Source organism: Pristiophorus japonicus, chromosome 2 (assembly GCF_044704955.1).
Source record: "Pristiophorus japonicus isolate sPriJap1 chromosome 2, sPriJap1.hap1, whole genome shotgun sequence".
NCBI classification, from domain to species: domain Eukaryota; kingdom Metazoa; phylum Chordata; class Chondrichthyes; family Pristiophoridae; genus Pristiophorus; species Pristiophorus japonicus.
Window position 1 is genome coordinate 345398112 of NC_091978.1, and position 18409 is coordinate 345416520.

At 45.8% G+C, this 18409-nt stretch overlaps 1 protein-coding gene across 7 annotated transcripts in view; it reads left to right on the plus strand.

Moving 5' to 3' along the window:
• The window catches only part of sclt1 (sodium channel and clathrin linker 1), a 111899-nt gene that overhangs the window by 52798 nt on the left and 40692 nt on the right, over positions 1–18409 (plus strand). For all 7 annotated transcript variants that reach the window (XM_070872185.1, XM_070872186.1, XM_070872187.1 and 4 more), the window contains 3 exons: positions 20–118; positions 2502–2573; positions 9752–9826. In XM_070872185.1, coding sequence (XP_070728286.1) covers positions 20–118; positions 2502–2573; positions 9752–9826 — 246 coding nt within the window. The remainder of the gene's footprint in view (positions 1–19; positions 119–2501; positions 2574–9751; positions 9827–18409) is intronic.

The window sequence follows — 18409 nt, forward strand, 5'->3', positions numbered from 1 at the left end:
AATTTTGCAAAACCTTCAGGTTTTACTACGTGAAAAACAAAAAGATGACGAAGTGGTAAAAATGAAGGAAGCCATGGTTCAGCTTATTCAAGAAGCCGCTGCTCGAACAAGAAAGGAGGTTAAATTATATAAACTGCTGTGCACCTTAAGTATTTTTCTAATTCTGGAGGACTTAAACACGTGTGGAGCTAACTTAATGTTCAGCCTGGAAGCAATATTTTCAGTTAAGCCAAATGGAAAATAAAAGTTATGAGCACTTTGGCTTAACTGAAAACCCCTTTAAGGATTTCATTTTAACTTCTTTGTTATTTTTCAAGACTTATAGCTTCTGTGCCTTTGCCAATAGTTTTGAAAGCCATATGTTGGAAGGCATTCTCCTTTCCGCTGTGTGGGCAAATATCTGGGAGTCGAAATTCAGGGTCTGTATAAGGCCCGTTTTCGCCATTTAGCGGCGGCCATGCTGCGGAATCGAATGGCCGCCGTGTTGCAGTCCAATGGCCGCCGCGACCCAAATTTTTGGCCTGTCCCCAATTCTGCCCTGCTGATGATGATCGCCGCAAGCGCGTCATCAAAACACGCACCGCCGCTCTCCCACACCTGCAGATTACACCGACCCAAATTCACTGGAAAAAATCGTTCCCCCGCCGCGCGGTGCCCCCGACAGCTTTCTGTGTCGGTGCACCTTCTCACTGTGTGTGGCTCGGCAGCATGGCGGCCCTTCAAGGGGAGGGCCCACTGCCGCGGCCGCCATGTCTTTAGTTTTGCCAGCCGACTTCCCGATCGGCCGGCAAAATAATGTCCACGAGTTCGGCCAGGCCACCAGCAGACAGCCTGGCACCCACTCTTGGGTGCCCAGCCAAAACCCTCCCTGGTGGCCCAGTGGCCAAAGATAAAAAAATGACCAATTCTCTCCCCTTTAATGGAGGGGAGAGAGCGTGGTGACTCACACGCGCTGTGACATCACCACCGAATGAAAGCAGCGGAGTCCCAGTCCCGCCCCAACTTCTGCCCCTCAGCCTGCCTTACCGCCGCACTTCCGTTCCCTGACTTCCGGTCCAACGTAAAAAAATACTAAGTGCCGAAAATCAACGGAAAGGCCGCCTCAACGATCCCGGCTGAAAAAACTTTTTTTAAAAAAAAAAAAGGTAGGTCCACCAGCTTTCTGGCGGCCCTGAATTTTGGTCTCCTGATCTCTTCTCGTTGTCTCTCACTGCACGGCTGCGATTGGAAACATTCTCACCTAGACTTTCCGCCCAGATAGCCACTTAACCTGGGTGGAATCTAATGAAATAGCGCAAAAGGTTGCGGAATTTGAAGTGTACGTGAGTTGCGCCATAACCACCTTGGCCTAGAGTATCCGCGATCTTTTTTACACTAGTTCAAAAGCCTTTTTACTCGAGACAGTCTCTGCCCACAAAACTGGCTATGCCCTCAGGTCGGAATGGCAAATCTCTGCCGAGTATGCCCGTTCGGGGGTGTTCCTCACATTGCGCCTAGATTCTCGTGCAGATAGGCACCCGTGATCGTTAGAATCCAGCATTAATCGCTCTGATCTGCAGTGACCAGTAATCGATAGAAACAACTGACCCAAGTCTCTTTCTCCTGCTGCAGCAATTACTTCAAATTCAATCAAGACCTGTGATCAACATTCCCTCAAAGCTGTGCAGATGCATGGCCATGCAGCTGTCAGCCGGTCCCACGCAACTCGGGACTTGTTTTTCTAATGTTAAATTTTGCACATGCGCAAAACTTTGGGTTGCATAGCCCACAATTAAAATTAGAGGGAACATTGCCTGTGACCAACAATCAATTGAAGACACACAGGTGTGTCCTGCTCTGCTGCTGCAATTAGTTAATTATAAAGTAAGACCAACAGCATTAAATCAGTCAGTTGATCTGCCTTGCTCTGTTGCAGATCAATTAGTTTAAAAAGTTTTTAAGGAATGGCTTTTTTTGGCAATCTCACTCCTCTTTGTGATGCTGAAGGATAATCTGATCCAGTCACAAATCATTTACGATTGAATACGCTGCTTGATTGCATTGATTTATGGGAGATTTTATGTTCAAGCTTATGCTAATGAGTTTGCGTGGAAACTTTAGCATAAGCTCACCTAAAAAAAAAACTTAAGCAGTGTCCAACCCAGCGCTTTTGCCGATCGCGCCCACTAGCGGAAACTCCAAATCTACGTGATAAATACAAACCGTTTTTCCACTCTGATGGACTGCATCATTCACCAACTTGCTGTCCCAACTTAGTTGACGTTGTCCTTTTAGACTTGATTATGAAAATATAATCTGTTTTGAGTTTAGTTAGAGAAGCATGTAGATAAGTGTCCTGTAGTTTAATACATTTCTTATATTTTACTTTTTATAATACTTGCCATTTGAAATGAACTGAAAACTTGCAGAGGTCAAAGCCTTATTATTTTTAAGAAGGTTAAATGTAATTAAAGTGCATGAAGGAAATACAAACATGTTCTCAGTATTGTTTTTCCTTGCAGGTTGAAAACGTTAGGAAACAGAGCAACATACAGATTTCCCGTTTAGCCGAGGAACTGTCTGATATGCAAATGGTACGTGAGCCAGCATGTTATTCAGAAACAATAAACTGAGGCAGCTGTATTTGACGCAAATACCCATTTATCTCAAACATAAGTCCATTGGTTCAGATTCACTGATGAAATGATATCAAGCAGATCATTTTCCAACAACAACTTGCGGTCATATAGCACTTTTAATGTAGAAAAGCATCCCAAGGAACTTCACTGAGGGAGCAGGAAAAAAATGGATGTTGAGATTAATATGTCTTTACTATACAGTACACATGCACACGAGGCCCATACTAGAGAGAAGGTCACTCTGTGACCAGTAACCTTTATTAGCTAGCACTGAAGTGGAGAAGATGGGTGGAGCTTCCCCTTTTATATCTGAAAGTCCAGGTTAGGAGTGTCTCCCACAGGTTCACCACCGAGTGGTCAGTGTTCTCATGCTGTACAACTTAGGTCAGTTTATACATGGATTACAATGACAGTTGAATACATGACATCACCTCCCCCCCCCAAAGTCTTATTGGGATCACAGATTAAGTCCCTCTGGTGGTTTATGCTCCCTTGTAGAGCGCCTGAGTTGGGGCTCCAGTTGTTGGGCGCTGGCCTGAGTGTCTGCTGTTTGCGGTGCATCAGGCCTGTCCGGACTGCCCACAGTGACTGGGCTCTCCTCCACTTGATTCTGGTGTTTGGTCACCTGTGGTAGAGTGAACTCTACAACGTGTTCTTCTTTTGATTCTTCCATGGGGTTGCTGAACCTCCTTTTTGTTTGATCCACGTGTTTGCGGCAGATTTGTCTATTGGTAAGTTTAACTACCAGAATCCTATTCCCCTCTTTGGCAGTCACAGTGCCTGCGAGCCATTTGGGCCCTGCAGCGTAGTTGAGGACAAAGACAGGGTCATTGACATCAATACATCGCGCCCTCGCAGTCCCGTCATGGTAGTCACATTGTGACCGGCGCCTGCTCTCAACAATTTCTTTCATGGTGGGGTGTATAAGGGATAACCTGGTTTTGAGCGTCCTTTTCATTAGCAGCTCTGTGGGTGGAACCCCTGTGAGCGAGTATGGTCGGGATCTATTGGCCAACAGGAGGCGTCATAAGCAGCTGTGCAGGGAACCCCCTTGGATTCTGAGCATCCCCTGTTTGATTATCTGCACTGCACGTTCCGCCTGGCTGTTTGAGGCTGGCTTGAACGGTGCCGTTCTGACATGGTTGATACCTTTTCCTGCCATGAAGTCCTGGAATTCAGTGCTTGTAAAGCACGGGCCATTGTCGCTGACCAAGACGTCCAGTAAACCAAGGGTGGCGAACATGTCCCGTAGACTTTCTATCGTGGCAGAGGATGTGCTTGAATTCAGAATGTCACACTCGATCCATTTGGAGTAGGCGTCTACTACAACCGAAAACATTTTACCCATGAAAGGACTGCATAGTCCACATGGATGCATGACCATGGCTTGGCAGGCCAGGGGCTAAGGGGGGCTTCCCTGGGCACATTGCCCAGCTGGGCACACGTGTTGCATCTGCGAACACAAAGTTCCAGGTCTGCATCTATCCCTGGCCACCAAACGTGTGACCTGGAAATTGCCTTCATCATGACAATGCCCGGGTGCTCATTGTGGCGTTCTCAGATGAACACCTCTCTGCCCATCTGGGGCATGACTGCCTACTATGGGGAAACCAAGTAATCGGCCTGAATCGAGAGTTCAATCCTTGCGCCTGTGAAATGGTTTAAATTTCTCAGGGCATGCCCCTTACGTGGCTGCGCAGTCCCCATTCAGGACACAATTCTTGACTAAAGACAGTAGCGGGTCTCTATTAGTCCAGACTTTGATCTGACGGGCTGTCACGGGTGAGCTTTCGCTTTCGAAAGCTTCAACAGCCATGACCATCTCAGCAGCATGCTCGGTTGCCCCCTCGGTGGTGGCTAGTGGGAGCCTGCTGAGTGCATCGGCGCAGTTTTCAGTGCCCGGTCTGTGCCGAATTGTATCGTCATAGGCGGCTAACGTAAGTGCCCTACCTCTGTATGCGGGCCGACACATTTGCATTTATGGCCTTGTTGTCGGCCAAAAGGGATGTTAGGGGTTTGTGCTCTGTCTCCAGCTCAAATTTCCTGCCAAACAGGTACTGGTGCATTTTTTTTACTGCATATACACATGCAAGCGCTTCCTGTTCTACCATCCCGTAGCCCCTTTCTGCCTCGGACAGACTTCTGGAGGCATAAGCTACCGGCTGTAACTGACCCTTGGTATTAACATGCTGCAACACACACCCGACCCCATAGGACGACGCATCGCACGTTAAAACGCGTTTCTTACATGGGTCATATAGCGTTAACATTGTTGGAGCATAACCAATTGCATGCTCTATCAAAAGCTCTTTCCTGGCTGTCTCCCAAGACCCATTCGCGACCTTTGCGTAGGAGCACGTGTAGCAGCTCTAACAGCGTGCTCAATTTGGGAAGAAAGTTACCAAAATAGTTCAGGAGCCCCAGGAACGAACGCAGTTCCGTTGTGTTACGGGTCTGGGTGCTCTCTGGTTCGCTTCCGTTTTGGACGCGGTAGGTCTGATCCCGTCTGCTGCTACCCTCATCCCCAGGAATTCTACCTCTGGAGCTAGGAAGACGCACTTCGCCTTTTTCAGTCGCAGACCTACCCGGTCCAGTCTGCGTAGCACTTCCTCTAGTTTGTGGAGGTGTTCTTCAGTATCGCAACCCGTGATGAGGATGTCGTCTTGAAAAACCACCGTATTTGGAATCGACTTGAGTCTTTCCATGTTTCGTTGAAAGATTGCGGCGGCCGAGCGAATCCTGAACGGACATCTGTTGTACTCCACTTGTGTGTCGTGATGGTGCTTAGCTCCTTCGACTCACTCGTCAGCTCCTGGGTCATGTAAGCTGAGGTCAGGTCCAATTTTGAAAAAAGTTTGCCACTGGATAGCGTTGCAACGAGATCCTCCGCTCTCGGTGCGGGTACTGGTCTTGGAGTGACACCCGATTGATGGTGGTCTTGCAATCACCAGATATCCTGACCGACCCATCCGCCTTGAGCACCGGCACAATCGGGCTCGCCCAGTCACTGAATTTGATTGGCGAGATGATGCCTTCCCTCAGCAGGAGGTCCAATTCGCCTTCTATCATTTCCCACATCACGTATGGCACCGCTCTGGCCTTGTGATGTACTGGCCTGGCATCTGGGTTTATGTGAATCACTGCCTTGGTCCCCATGAAAGTGCCAATGCTGGGTTGAAATAGTGAGTCAAATTTGTCCAGGACCTGTGAGCATGATATTCGCTCCACAGAAGAAATTGCATTGACATCACCCCATTTCCAATTCATGACAGCAAGCCAACTCCTCCCCAGTAGTGCGGGACCATCCCCCGGGACAATCCAGAGCGGCAACCTGTTCTCCGAATCTTTGTGGGTCACGACTACCGTGGCTCTGCCTAGCACCGGAATGATCTCCTTTGTATATGTCCGTAGCTGTGCGTTAATCGGCAATAATTTTGGCCTCCTGGCCTTGTACGCCCACAACTTGTCGAACTGTTTGATACTCATCAGGGACTGGCTGGCCCACATGTCTAGCTCCATTAATACTGGGATGCCATTGAGGAGCACTTTCATCATTATTGGTGGCGACCTGGTGTATGAACTGTATATGTGCTCCACATGAACTCGCTGAACTTCAGCTTCCAGCGAGTTCCCCCAGTGTCCATTTAGCCTCGTAGGGCTTACATCGGGCCCGTCCTCCTTGCACATCAACCTAGCTGCAGGCTTCCTGCACATGCGCGCCAAGTGACCGTTGACGTTGCAGTTTCTGCAGGTATATTGCTGATACCTGCAAGCTCTGGCTGTGTGTTTGCCTCCACACCTCCAACATGAGCCGTTGTTGGAAACAAAAGGTCCATTATCAGTCGATCGTCTCTGACTGTCTCTGTAACTGTGTCCTTAAACGCACCATTGACAGGTGCTGATGGCCCCATTACTGGCCGCATTGTCCCTTGTGATGGCATGAATCGCCGTTCAGCTAACCATTGTCTCTGTTGAATTCCCCCCTTTGGGTTCGACTACATGCTCGGGCATGTCCGATTGCCCCTGTCTGCCTGGAGAACTGTGTGCCACGTTAACAATGTTGACTCCCTGTCCATTTGCTGCATTTAAACCAAGATTTTTGTCAAACATCATTCTGGTCTCTTCCTGCCCTGAGGTAAACGTCTGGGCCATCAAAGCCGCCGTTTCCAGTGTCAAGTCTTTGGTCTCAACCAGTTTCCTGAAAACCCCAGCATGCCCGATGCCCTCAATGGAAAAAGTCTAGCAGCATCTCCGCTCTGCATGCATCTGGGAACTTACATAGGCTCGTCAGTCGCCGGAGGTCTGCCACGAAGTCTGGAACGCTTTGCCCTTCTCGCCGCCGGTGCGTGTAAAACTGGTGTCTCGCCATGTGCATGCTGCTCGCTGGTTTAAAGTGTTTCCCGATCAACTTACTAAGCTCTTCAAAAGTCTTGTCCGCTGGCTTCTCTGGCGCTAGAAGGTCCTTCATCAGGGAGTACGTCCTGGATCCACAAACCGTCAGGAGATGAGCCCTGCGTTTGTCGGCCGAATCCTGTCCCAGCCATTCCTTAGTGACGAAACTTTGCTGTAGTCTCTCAATAAAATCGTCCCAGTACGTCTCGTCTGTGCTGCTAGTGGCCATGCTCGCGTTTTTTAAATCCCAGTTTCTCGTCGCCAATAATATGTCCCTACAATACAGTACAAATGCACACGAGGCCCATACTTGCGAGAAGGTCACTCTGTGACCAGTAACCTTTATTAGCCAGCACTTAAGTGGAGAAGATGGGTGGAGCTTCCCCTTTTATACCTGAAAGTCCAGATTAGGAGTGTCTCCCACAGGTTCACCACCTAGTGGTCAGTGTTCTCACGCTTACAACTTAGGTCAGTTTATACATGGATTACAATGACAGTTGAATACATGACAGAGATAAAGAAAGAGATATTAGGAGTAGTGACCCAAAATGAATAGAGGTGTGTTTTAAGGAGGGTTTTAACTGATACGGAGGTAGCAAGGCAGACTGCTTTTGGGAAGTAATTACAGAGTATGGGACCTAGTTGGCTGAAGACATAGCTGCCAATGAAGGGAGGATGCACAAGAGTTTGGAGCCAGAGAATTTTGTGGGGTGGGGGGGGGGGAGGGGGTGGCGGTCATAGTCCTGGAGGATGTTGGATAAGGGGGAGGGTGGGGTTAACGCCATAGAGGGATTTGAGACCACAAAGGAATTTGTATATGAAGAACAATTTAAGTTTGAGGCATGGTGGGGGCTGAGAGCTAGTAGGTCAATGAGGACAGCAGCAGTGGTGAATGGGACTTGGTGCAGGATAGGATATGGGCAGCAGAGTTTTGGATGAGCTGAAATGTACAGAAGATGAAGGATGAGATGCCAGCCAGGAAAGCATTGGAATAGTTAAGTCTGGAGGTTGAGAAAGGTATGGATGAGAGTTTGGGGACAAATTTGCTGAGGTAGGGGTGGAGGCAGGCTATGTTAAAGAGGGTATTGTTCCATTACACAAAAAACTATCAGTACCCAATAGTCTCACAGCAAGTAAGTTGCTGAGAAAATGTCCCTTTATAAAAAGATGCCCCTATGAACATAAGAAATAGGAACAGGAATAGGCCATATGGCCCCTTGAGCCTGCTCCGCCATTCAATAAGATCATGGCTGATCTGATCATGGACTCATGATCCCATGATTCCACTTCCCCGCCTGCTTCCCATAATGCCTTATCCCCTTATCGCTCAAGAAACTGTCTATTTCTGACTTAAACTTATTCAATGTCCCAGCTTCCACAGCTCTCCGAGGCAGCAAATTCCACAGATTTGCAACCCTCAGAGAAGAAATTCCTCCTCATCTCTGTTTAAAATGGGCGGCCCCTTATTCTAAGATCATGCCCTCTAATTTTAGTCTCCCTCATCAGTGGAAACATCCTCTCTGCATCCACCTTGTCAAGCCCCCTCATAATCTTATATGTTTCGATAAGATCACCTCTCATTCTTCTGAATTCCAATGAGTAGAAGCCCAACCCACTCAACTTTTCCTCATAAGTCAACCCCTCATCCCCGGAATCAACCGAGTGAACCTTCTCTGAACTGCCTCCAAAGCAAGTATATACTTTCGTAAATATGGAAACCAAAACTGCACACAGTATTCCAGGTGTGGCCTCACACCAATACCTTGTATAGCTGTAACAAGATTTCCCTGCTTTTATACTCCATCCCCTTTGCCATAAAGGTTAAGATTCGATTGGCCTTCCTGATCACTTGCTGTATCTGCTTACTATCCTTTTGTGTTTCATGCACAAGTACCCCCAGGTCCCGCTGTACTGCGGCACTTTGCAATCTTTCTCCATTTAAATAATAACTTGCTCTTTGATTTTTTTTTCTGCCAAAGTGCAGGACCTCACACTTTCCAACATCTGCCATATTTTTGCCCACTCACTTAGCCTGTCTATGTCCTTTTGCAGATTTTTTGTGTCCTCCTCATACATTGCTTTTCCTCCCATCTTTGTATCGTCAGCAAACTTGGCTATGTTACACTCAGTCCCTTCTTCCAAGTCATTAATATAGATTGTAAATAGTTGCTTCTGTGAGTAGTTAGTTCTGTGAATGTGTCATAGTTTTTTTGTTATTGGGAAATAAAATTATATATTTAAATAGTGCACAAGTGACTAGATAGCTTGGCAGTATTTTAGGCCACGAATATTGTTTTTGCTGCATTACTGCAATAAATCATCTGTATTCTGTTTTGAGAATTAGAATAATTTGCAAACTTTCTGTTTTAGGCTCTTATCAAGTTCAAGCTGTATTGGGTTTCTCTTCAAAACAGTGTGTTATAAAGTTATAATATAAATAATGTTATAAAGCCCTATACATCACCACAGATTCCCATCAGTGAGGCTCCTTTGTCAACCCACCATTGGGCACACTTGCTGATTTGCGAAGCAAATACTCACTGATGAACCAGCCAAGACTGACCAACTCAGCCAAGAGGAATATTCAAACAAAGTTACAATGCTATCTAGTCACTTTTTTGGTGTTGGATAAGGTGCATCACTACTATGGTGTGCACCATGAACAGACTTTTCTCTAAAATGACAGGTTTAATTTCCTTGCCAATTATGCATATTTACTATATCATATATTCTCCCGATAGAACTGTGGTGATAAACAAGATCAGATTGAAAGGGCCATAAGGGAGAAGCGAGCTGTGGAAGAGGAACTTGAAAAGGTAAAGAATGAGTGCAATAAGTTTGATTAAATTGATTTGTGCACACGTGTGATGCTTTCTTCTCCAATCTCATTTTCACTCTTCACTGGCAGTAGGTTTAACTGTATTTATAAGATCGGTTGTTAGAATAGAACTTGCAAGTCATGTGCACTCTTTGATTATAGCTTTGCCTTGACTACTCCAAAGTGACATTTATTGTGTTCCTCCCATATAGATGGGATCAGTTAAGCAGCTTCCATATTTGAGAGTATGTCCCAAGTGTGTATTATATGTTGAATATGTTTGCATTTTTTTTTTAATCTTGTGTTCTTCTAATGTCCTCTTGTAATATATCTGTCATATATTGCTTGGAAAAAAAAAGTTTGATTGGGGTAGAGGAGCAAAGGGATCTAGAGGTACAGATACACAAATCACAAAGTACCGATGCAGGTTAATAAGGCCATTAAAAAAGCAATCCATGTACTGGGGTTCATTTCTAGAAGGATAGAATTGAAAAGCAGAGAACTTATGTTAAACTTGTATCGACCCTTGATTTAGACCACACCTGGACTATTGTGCACATTTCTGGTCTCCATAATATAAAATGGATATAGAGGCATTGGAGAAGGTGTAAAAAAGAATCACAAGGATGATATGAGAACTAAGAGAATATGCTTATCAGGAAAGGCTGAATGGGCAGGAGCGCTTTCTCTAGAAAAGAGAAGGCTGAGGGGTGACCGAATAAAGGTCTTTAAGATAATGAAAGGGTTTGATAGGGTAGATGTAGAGAAAATGTTTCCACTGCGGGAAGGTGGCATGGAGGGGAAGGGAAAGGAAGAGTCAGAAACTAGAGATTAAGGGCTACACTTTTGGTACATCATCGCCCATTTAGCGCCCACATAAGCGCTGAGATGCAGGCTATCGCCCATATTTGCTAAAAAGTGGAAGTTCGTGCCTGATTATCGCCGGCGCAACTTTCAGCATACATGAATGAGCTGCATCGCCCGGCCTATTTAAAAAATATATATATGATGTCAACCTCGTGCATGGCCGAGAATAGTGTTTATAATGGAAACTAGCGCCCGATTGTGGCCCAGATTATCGCCGAGCGCTACTTTCGGCATTTTGTCCAAATGATTGCTGGCCCAAAAAGAAAAGCTGCAATCACCTGACCGTAACTCGACACTACGGATGCCATTTTGTAACTCAGAGGATCTTTAATAAAAGGCTGCTTGAAGCAATTGTCAGGAGAAGCAAATTGAGAGTGATTTTAAGGGTCTTTTTGACTCTTGCCAATCATCTAATCACATTTGTATTTGTTGATGACAAATTAAGGGCATTTATAGTGATGGGGCATGTAATTTCTCAACCAGTATTGATGACTAATCACATGCTGCAGAATAGAGATGGAAAAAGGTTTATTGAAGAGCCAATCAAAGAGGTGGCAGACTGCTGAGGAGGAGGAGACATTACACCCAATGCATTTACAGGGATAAGCGATCATACCTGGACTTGTCCGATAACACGTGCATTAGAAGACTGTGCTTCCAATAGGAGGTCATCAGTGAGATATGCCAGCTAATTAAGGGAGATCTGCAGCCTACCAGCACCATCAGGACGTACTGCTCGTTGAGGTTAAGGTTACTGCGACACTTTCCTTCTACGCATCGGGCTCATTTTAGGCCTCAGCTGGCAACATTTGCGGTATCTCTCAACACGCCACACATTGCTGCATTCGACAGGTGACGGAAGCATGCAGGATGGACTTTATAATCTTCTCTATGACCAGTGAGGCACAGACTGAGAGGGCTTTGGGTTTCTCACGAATAACAAACTTCCCCAAGGTGCAGGGAGCAAGAGACTGTACGCACATCGCCCTGTGAGCACCTTTACAGGATGCAGAGGTGTTTCGGAACCGAAAGGGATTCCACTCCCTGAATATGCAACTCGTTGTTGACCACAAGCAAATAATCATGGCAGTAAATGCAAATTTTCCAGGGAGCATCCATGATGCGCACATCTTGTGTGAGAGCACTGTCTCTGACCTGTTTAAGAGTCAGCCACAAGGTCATGGCTGGATGCTGGGGGATAAAGGCTATGGCCTTGCCAGCTGGTTCATGCGCAAGTCCCAGACAGAAGCCGAGAAGCGCTACAACAAAAGCTATATAGCTACACGCAATATTGTCGAAAAGACAACTGGAGTGCTTAAGCAGCGCTTCAGATGCCTGGACCACACAGGAGGCAACCTACAATTCCACCCTGAGCAGGTCGCTGAGTTCATTGTAGTGTGCTACATGTTGCATAACCTAGCTATCAGGTGAGGACAACAATTGCCAGATGAGACTGCCGGTCCACCTCAGGAGAGAGGGGAAGACGAGGAGGACGAGGACCTCTGGGAGGACAATCAGCCTGGCGATGAACCCATGCCCCCACACCCCCCCACACCATTGGAAAAGCCCTGTGGTAGTTATGCAGCTGCAAAACTCTTGCGTTAGCAGCTCATAAATGAACGCTTTACGTGAAGTTACATTGGTGACAGTTACAGTTGCGTTACGTTTCATCCTTGCCTAGCCTGGCCATTGTTTCCAACCCTTGTATTGATATTTTACCTTGCATTATTAGAAGACACTTCACAACAATTGTAAACTTAAATAAAAATGTTTAATAATTGAACACGTAATTAAAATTTTTTTAACAAACATATAGAACACCCCCACCCCCTCCCACCATCTCCAACAGTGAACATTCAACAAATGTTTTTTTTATAACAACAATATACAGTCCCCCCCCCCCCACCTGCGGCCACGCTTCCCTCCTGCACCTTGATTCTCCCCCCTCCGCCCCTTGTCATAACCCCCCATTTCCCACTAACTCCCTGAGTAATGGAACAAAACGTTTTGCAGCAGAGCACCTCGAGGTCTGCTGCTGTGTGGGTGGGGTGGGAGGCCGACGTCGGTAGAATGACCTCAGTGGCTGGAGGAGAAGACGTTGGCAAAGAAATGTCTTCCGAGGAAGGAAGTTCTTCCTGTCTCGCATCTGTCGTGGCGGTTGGTGGTACGGCACCTTGGGGTGCAGTGAGGTCTCCCGAAACTATCGCAGGGCACTGACAAGAGTCGGTCGTTCGCCCTATTGCCGCAACTATCCGCTCCATGCCCTCCATTATTCGTGCGAACAGTGTGGCAATGTTGCTGGTCAACCTACCAAGCGCCTGGAGGAGCTCTCGACTTATGTCGACACTCGCCCTTGACAGTGAGACCATGTCCTCATTTGCATCTGCCCATCGCAGCGCGTGCCTACCTCGCCGACTCAACCTCCGCAAAGTCGGCGTGGGCACTGGACGCCTTGGAGTGGCCTGCTGCAAACCGCTTGGCCCGCTACTTCATCCATTGACGATGACGTGGCCGCAGGTACCACAGATGACAACTCTGGCTCATCTTCCTCCTCCTCAGTTTCCTGTTCGTCACCTGTGGTGATGACGACCTGCAGCGGTAAAGGTGTTGGTGCAGGGGCCTCCCTTTGCGCCTGAGGAGCTGCAAAACATAATTGAGGTTATTAGAAGAGAAGGGTAGACATGAGTGGTTGCGCTGCGCTGGCATATCTACGAGGAGCAACACTACTGCAATAAATGTGAACGAGAGACGTTATATATGATTAACATGAGAGTACAGAAGCTGCATGCATAACATTACATCATTCATACATTATAATGAAATGCCATTAAATTACTTTAAATTATCACTAGTTTACCACTGCTTTACACATTACTCACGTGGCGCAACAACGTGATCGGCATCGCCATGGGTGGCAGAACGATTGTGGGTGCCCACTAGTGCTACGGCACACTCTTCTAAGTAGGTGAGTGGGTGGAGCTCAGCAGGCCCTCCTCTGGTCCACCTTCTGCTCAGTATAATTCTTAGATATCTTCCTCTGCAAACGTGACAAGAGCATGGCATAAGCTAATTGACTAGGTATTATTACGGAAACACAACAGATAATGGCCCTGAAATTCCGAGGAGGGCTTCCCACGGGTAAATCCTGAAAAAATAAAAATAAAACTACGCACTTACCTGGAGCTGCTGCGCACGTTGGGACTTCCGATTCACAGGCCTCCTCTCCCAACGACGCGCAGCGCGTGCACGTCAGAACGTCCGCAGGAGTCACGTGCGCCTGAACACCCAATCACAGGTAAGTATTTTCTCATTCATAGTAATATGAGAATCATAAGTTACGAATCTCCTATACTATGAATGAGAAAAACCCCAAAACGCACAAACACTATACAAAACATTTGAAAAAACACCTCGCACAATAAACTAATAGAAATTAAAAATGTTACACATGTTTTTTAATTTAAAAAAAATTCCCGATTTTAAAAAAAGTTAGGGTTAGGGTTTAAAATTAAATTATCTGAGTGCGCAGGGTTTTAACATACATGTGTTTTTTAAAATTTTTATTTTAATGTTTTTTCTATGTTTTTAAACTCTTACGCCTGTAAAAGTAGGCTATACGCCTGCTTTTTCAGGCGCAAGATTTTAAACGACATTTGCAGGGCAAGATATTCGTAAATATCGGAAATCTTGCCCTGCAAGTGTCCTCTCTCTTGAGATACGAAGGATCTGTCAAGCCAGAAACTTGACAGATCGGAAATGCCGACTTTTCCAATGCCCTCCCGGGTCCGTAGAAGCTTTGTACGGACCCGGGACATCGGAATTTCAGGGCCATTATAATCCACAATTAGTCACCCCACATTCTATTTATCCATAACTTTAACGTTATATGCTAATACGATTTGTATCCACAATGGATGCATGGTTATAACATTAAATATTTTCTCTGAACATAGATGAGATCGTGTTTATGAATTAATGCTTGCCACCAAACATCTCGTGTACAATCTCCAGAAAAGGCCCCCTCCACGGGCCATGCCATTTGCCGCCTGAGAGGAGGTCGGCAGTTTATTTGAATCGATGGAGGTCCCCCGGGGGGGGGGGACACCCCCATAACCCCATAACCCCTTAACCCCTTATTCCCTTCTTGTAAGATCATGCCCTCTAGTTCTAGTCTCCCCTATCAGTGGAAACATCCTCTCTGCATCCACCTTGTCAAGCCCCCTCATAATCTTATACCTTTCGAAAAGATCACCTCTCATTCTTCTGAATTCCAATGAGTAGAGGCCCAACCTACTCAACCTTTCCTCATAAGTCAAGCCCCTCATCTCCGGAATCAACCTTGTGAACCTTCTCTGAATTGCCTCCAAAGCAAGAATATCCTTTCATAAATACAAAACTGCACGCAGTATTCCAGGTGTAGCCTCACCAATAGCCTGTACAGCTGTAGCAAGACTTCCCTGCTTTTATACTCCATCCCCTTTGCAATAAAGGCCAAGATTCCATTGGTCTTCCTGATCACTTGCTGTACCTGCATACTAACCTTTTGTGCTTCATGCACAAGTACTCCCAGGTCCCGCTGTACTGCAGCACTTTGCAATCTTTCTCCATTTAAATAATAACTTGCTCTTTGATTTTTTTTTTCTGCCAGAGTGCATGACCTCATACTTTCCAACATTATACTCCATCTGCCAAATTTTTGCCCATTGACTTAGCCTGTCTATGTCCTTGTGCAGATTTTTTGTGTCCTCAGATGTTGCTTTTCCTCCCATCTTTGTATCCTCAGCAAACTTGGCTACGGTGCCCAAGTTAAATACTTGCTCACAGCACACAAAAATTCTCCTTCTAAACTAAAGTGGTAGAAATGGCGAATGTTTGCGGTCTGTCTATTTCCAGTCACTCCTTTAAATAATAATAATTAATACTGTTGATTAAATGTAAGGCATTGCAGCAAAATTAGACTTAAAAGGCGCAAGTTCCGACCCCAGTCCAAATCTTAGCAGGGAAGCTACCCAATATTGCCCAGCTTAATTACAAACCGGCAGATTTACATTCTAATTAATTCAGTGCATCATTACAATTTAAAATGTAATAATTTATACTTACTTTTGCTGAAGCAACCAGGCTGTTCCACCTCTTGCGACACTGGTCTGCCTCACGCCTATCGTGGGCCACAGATGATACAATGGCGGTGATATTGCCCCGTATTTTTTGATAGGTCCGGAGGGGAGGTTTCCCATGCCCACCTTGGGCTAATTATCCCCACCTATTCTCCACCTCATTAACGAGGGCCTCATTGGAGAAGGTTTTTGCCCTCCTCCCTGACAGCTCCTGCTGCATACTGCTATCACTGGACATGTTTCACCTGAACAGACAGCTTCCTTTCGCTCTCCTCTCTCTCCCTCTCTTTCTTTCACTCTTCTGAGCATGCGCAGATGACCCCATAACTCCCGAATCGCAGGAAAACTTCTTTACTTAAAAAAAAAACACGCATGCACAGAACGGCCATTGCTATGGACGCCAGCCTTGCACACTGAATACATCGCTAAGGCCCATTTCACATCGCTAAGGCTATCACCCAAATAAAAAAGGCGAAACTAGCAGTTTTAAAAATGGCTGATATTCCAGCGATTCTGAAAAATAAAAAAAGCATAAGGCAGGAAATATCACCCATTTTTGAGCGATAGCGATCATAGTTGAAAGTCTAGCTCCATAAATATAAGGTAGTCACTAATAAATCCAATAGAGAATTCAGGAGAAACCTCTTCACCCAAAGAGTGGTAAGAATATGGAACTTGCTACCACAAGGAGTAGTTGAGGCAAATAGCACAGATGCATTTCAGGGTAAGCTAGATAAGAACATGAGGGAGAAAGAAATAAAAGGATACGCTGATGGGATTAGATGAAATAGGGTGGGAAGAGGCTCGTGTGGAGCGTAAACGCCTGCATAGACCCGTTGGGCCGAATGGCCTGTTTCTGTGCCAAGCACTCGATATACTCACTGTATGATTCCCTTGTTATCAACCATGAATTATCACTCCGACTTGCAGCCCACATTATTGTCATTATTAATTTTTCAGTGTGAATCTCATTAAGCAGCAGTATATCAGTAACTGCTGATGTAAGATATGTTGGCAATAAGATAACTTGTACAAACTTGTGTTGCTCTGTCTTGATCCTGGCCGCCTGTGTGTGTGAGTTTTTCTGTGGTCTTTCTGTGCCTCTGTGTGTCGTCACTCTCCCTCCTTCTGTCCATTACTTTATGTTTTGGTATCTCTCATTTTCTTTATATATGTGTGTTTCTCCTTCCCCCTCCCTCTATCTGTCTGTCTCTTTATCTTGCTAAGATTTCAACTGTATGTCACCTTCATGAAATTACTGTCAGAATCACTTCTAGTATCCATTATTGTTCCCTAGATTCCCTACTGATAGTACCTGTGACCTTCCCCCACCCACCCCTGTGTGACTCCATCCATTTTCTCAGTACAAGTTGCTACAGCTAAAATTGGCTGTTGTGAAATGTATTTGGACCACAACCAATAAATCAGAGCAAAACTCTAGTCATATCACATCTAATCGAGAATGGTAGCAGCCAACCAGGCAACTATTAGGAGGAGGTGAATTTATGAACATCTCCCTCCTTGACCATGGTGGATCCCAGCAAGAATACAAGAGACAAGTCTGAAGTGTTTGAAAGAGTCTTCAGCTGAAAGTATCACGTGGATGATCCTACTAGGCCTCCTCTGAAGGTCCGGCCATGATGGGTGCCAATGTCAATCAATTCGGTTCACTCCATGTGACATTAAGAAACAGCTAAGTGCAGTGAACTTAGCAAATGCTACGGGCCCTGATGACGTTGCAGTAGTAACCTCAGGACGTCCCAAAGAGCTTTACAGCCAATTAAATACTTTTTGAAGTGTAGTCACTGTTGTAATGCAGGAATTGTGAGGTCCCAGCAAGGTCCCACCATCAGCAATGAGATAATGACCAGATAATCTGTATTAATCATGTTGATTGAGGGATAAATATTGGTCAGGTTACTGGGAGAACTTCCCTGCACTTATACAAATAGTGCCATGGAATACTGCACTATACTATCGGCCTAGATTATGTGCTCAAGTCTCTGGAGTGGGACTTGAGCCCACAACCTTCTGACTCAGAAGCAAGGGTGCTATCACTGAGCCAAGTCTGACATCTGTAGTGCTGACGAGCTGTGCACCAGAGCTACCTGCTCTCCTAGCCAAGCAGAACAGCTATGACACTAGCATCTACCTGATAGGTGTGTTCTAACCACAAAATACAGGAAAAATATCACCTAGGCAATTATCACCCTGTCGAATTCCTTCCAGTCATTAGTAAAGTGTTGGAAAGAGTCATCAGTATTGCTGTTAAGCAGTTACATACCCACCAATAACACACACACATGCTCAGTTCAGGTTCTGCCAGAACCACTTGGATCCAGATCTCATCACAGCCTTGAGCCACACATATCTGCAAGAGCTGAAATCCAGAGGAGATGCGAGTGTAGCTTCCCTTGACATCAAGGCAGCATTCGATGTAGTATGATACCAAGTCAATGGGGATCAAAGATAAAATCCTCCAGTAGCTAGAGTCTTACCTGATGCAAATGAGGATGGTTGTGGCTGTACAAGTCTCTCATGGAAGTGTCCTCATGGACACATCCTCAGCCCCACCCATCCTCAGCTGCTTTACCAAT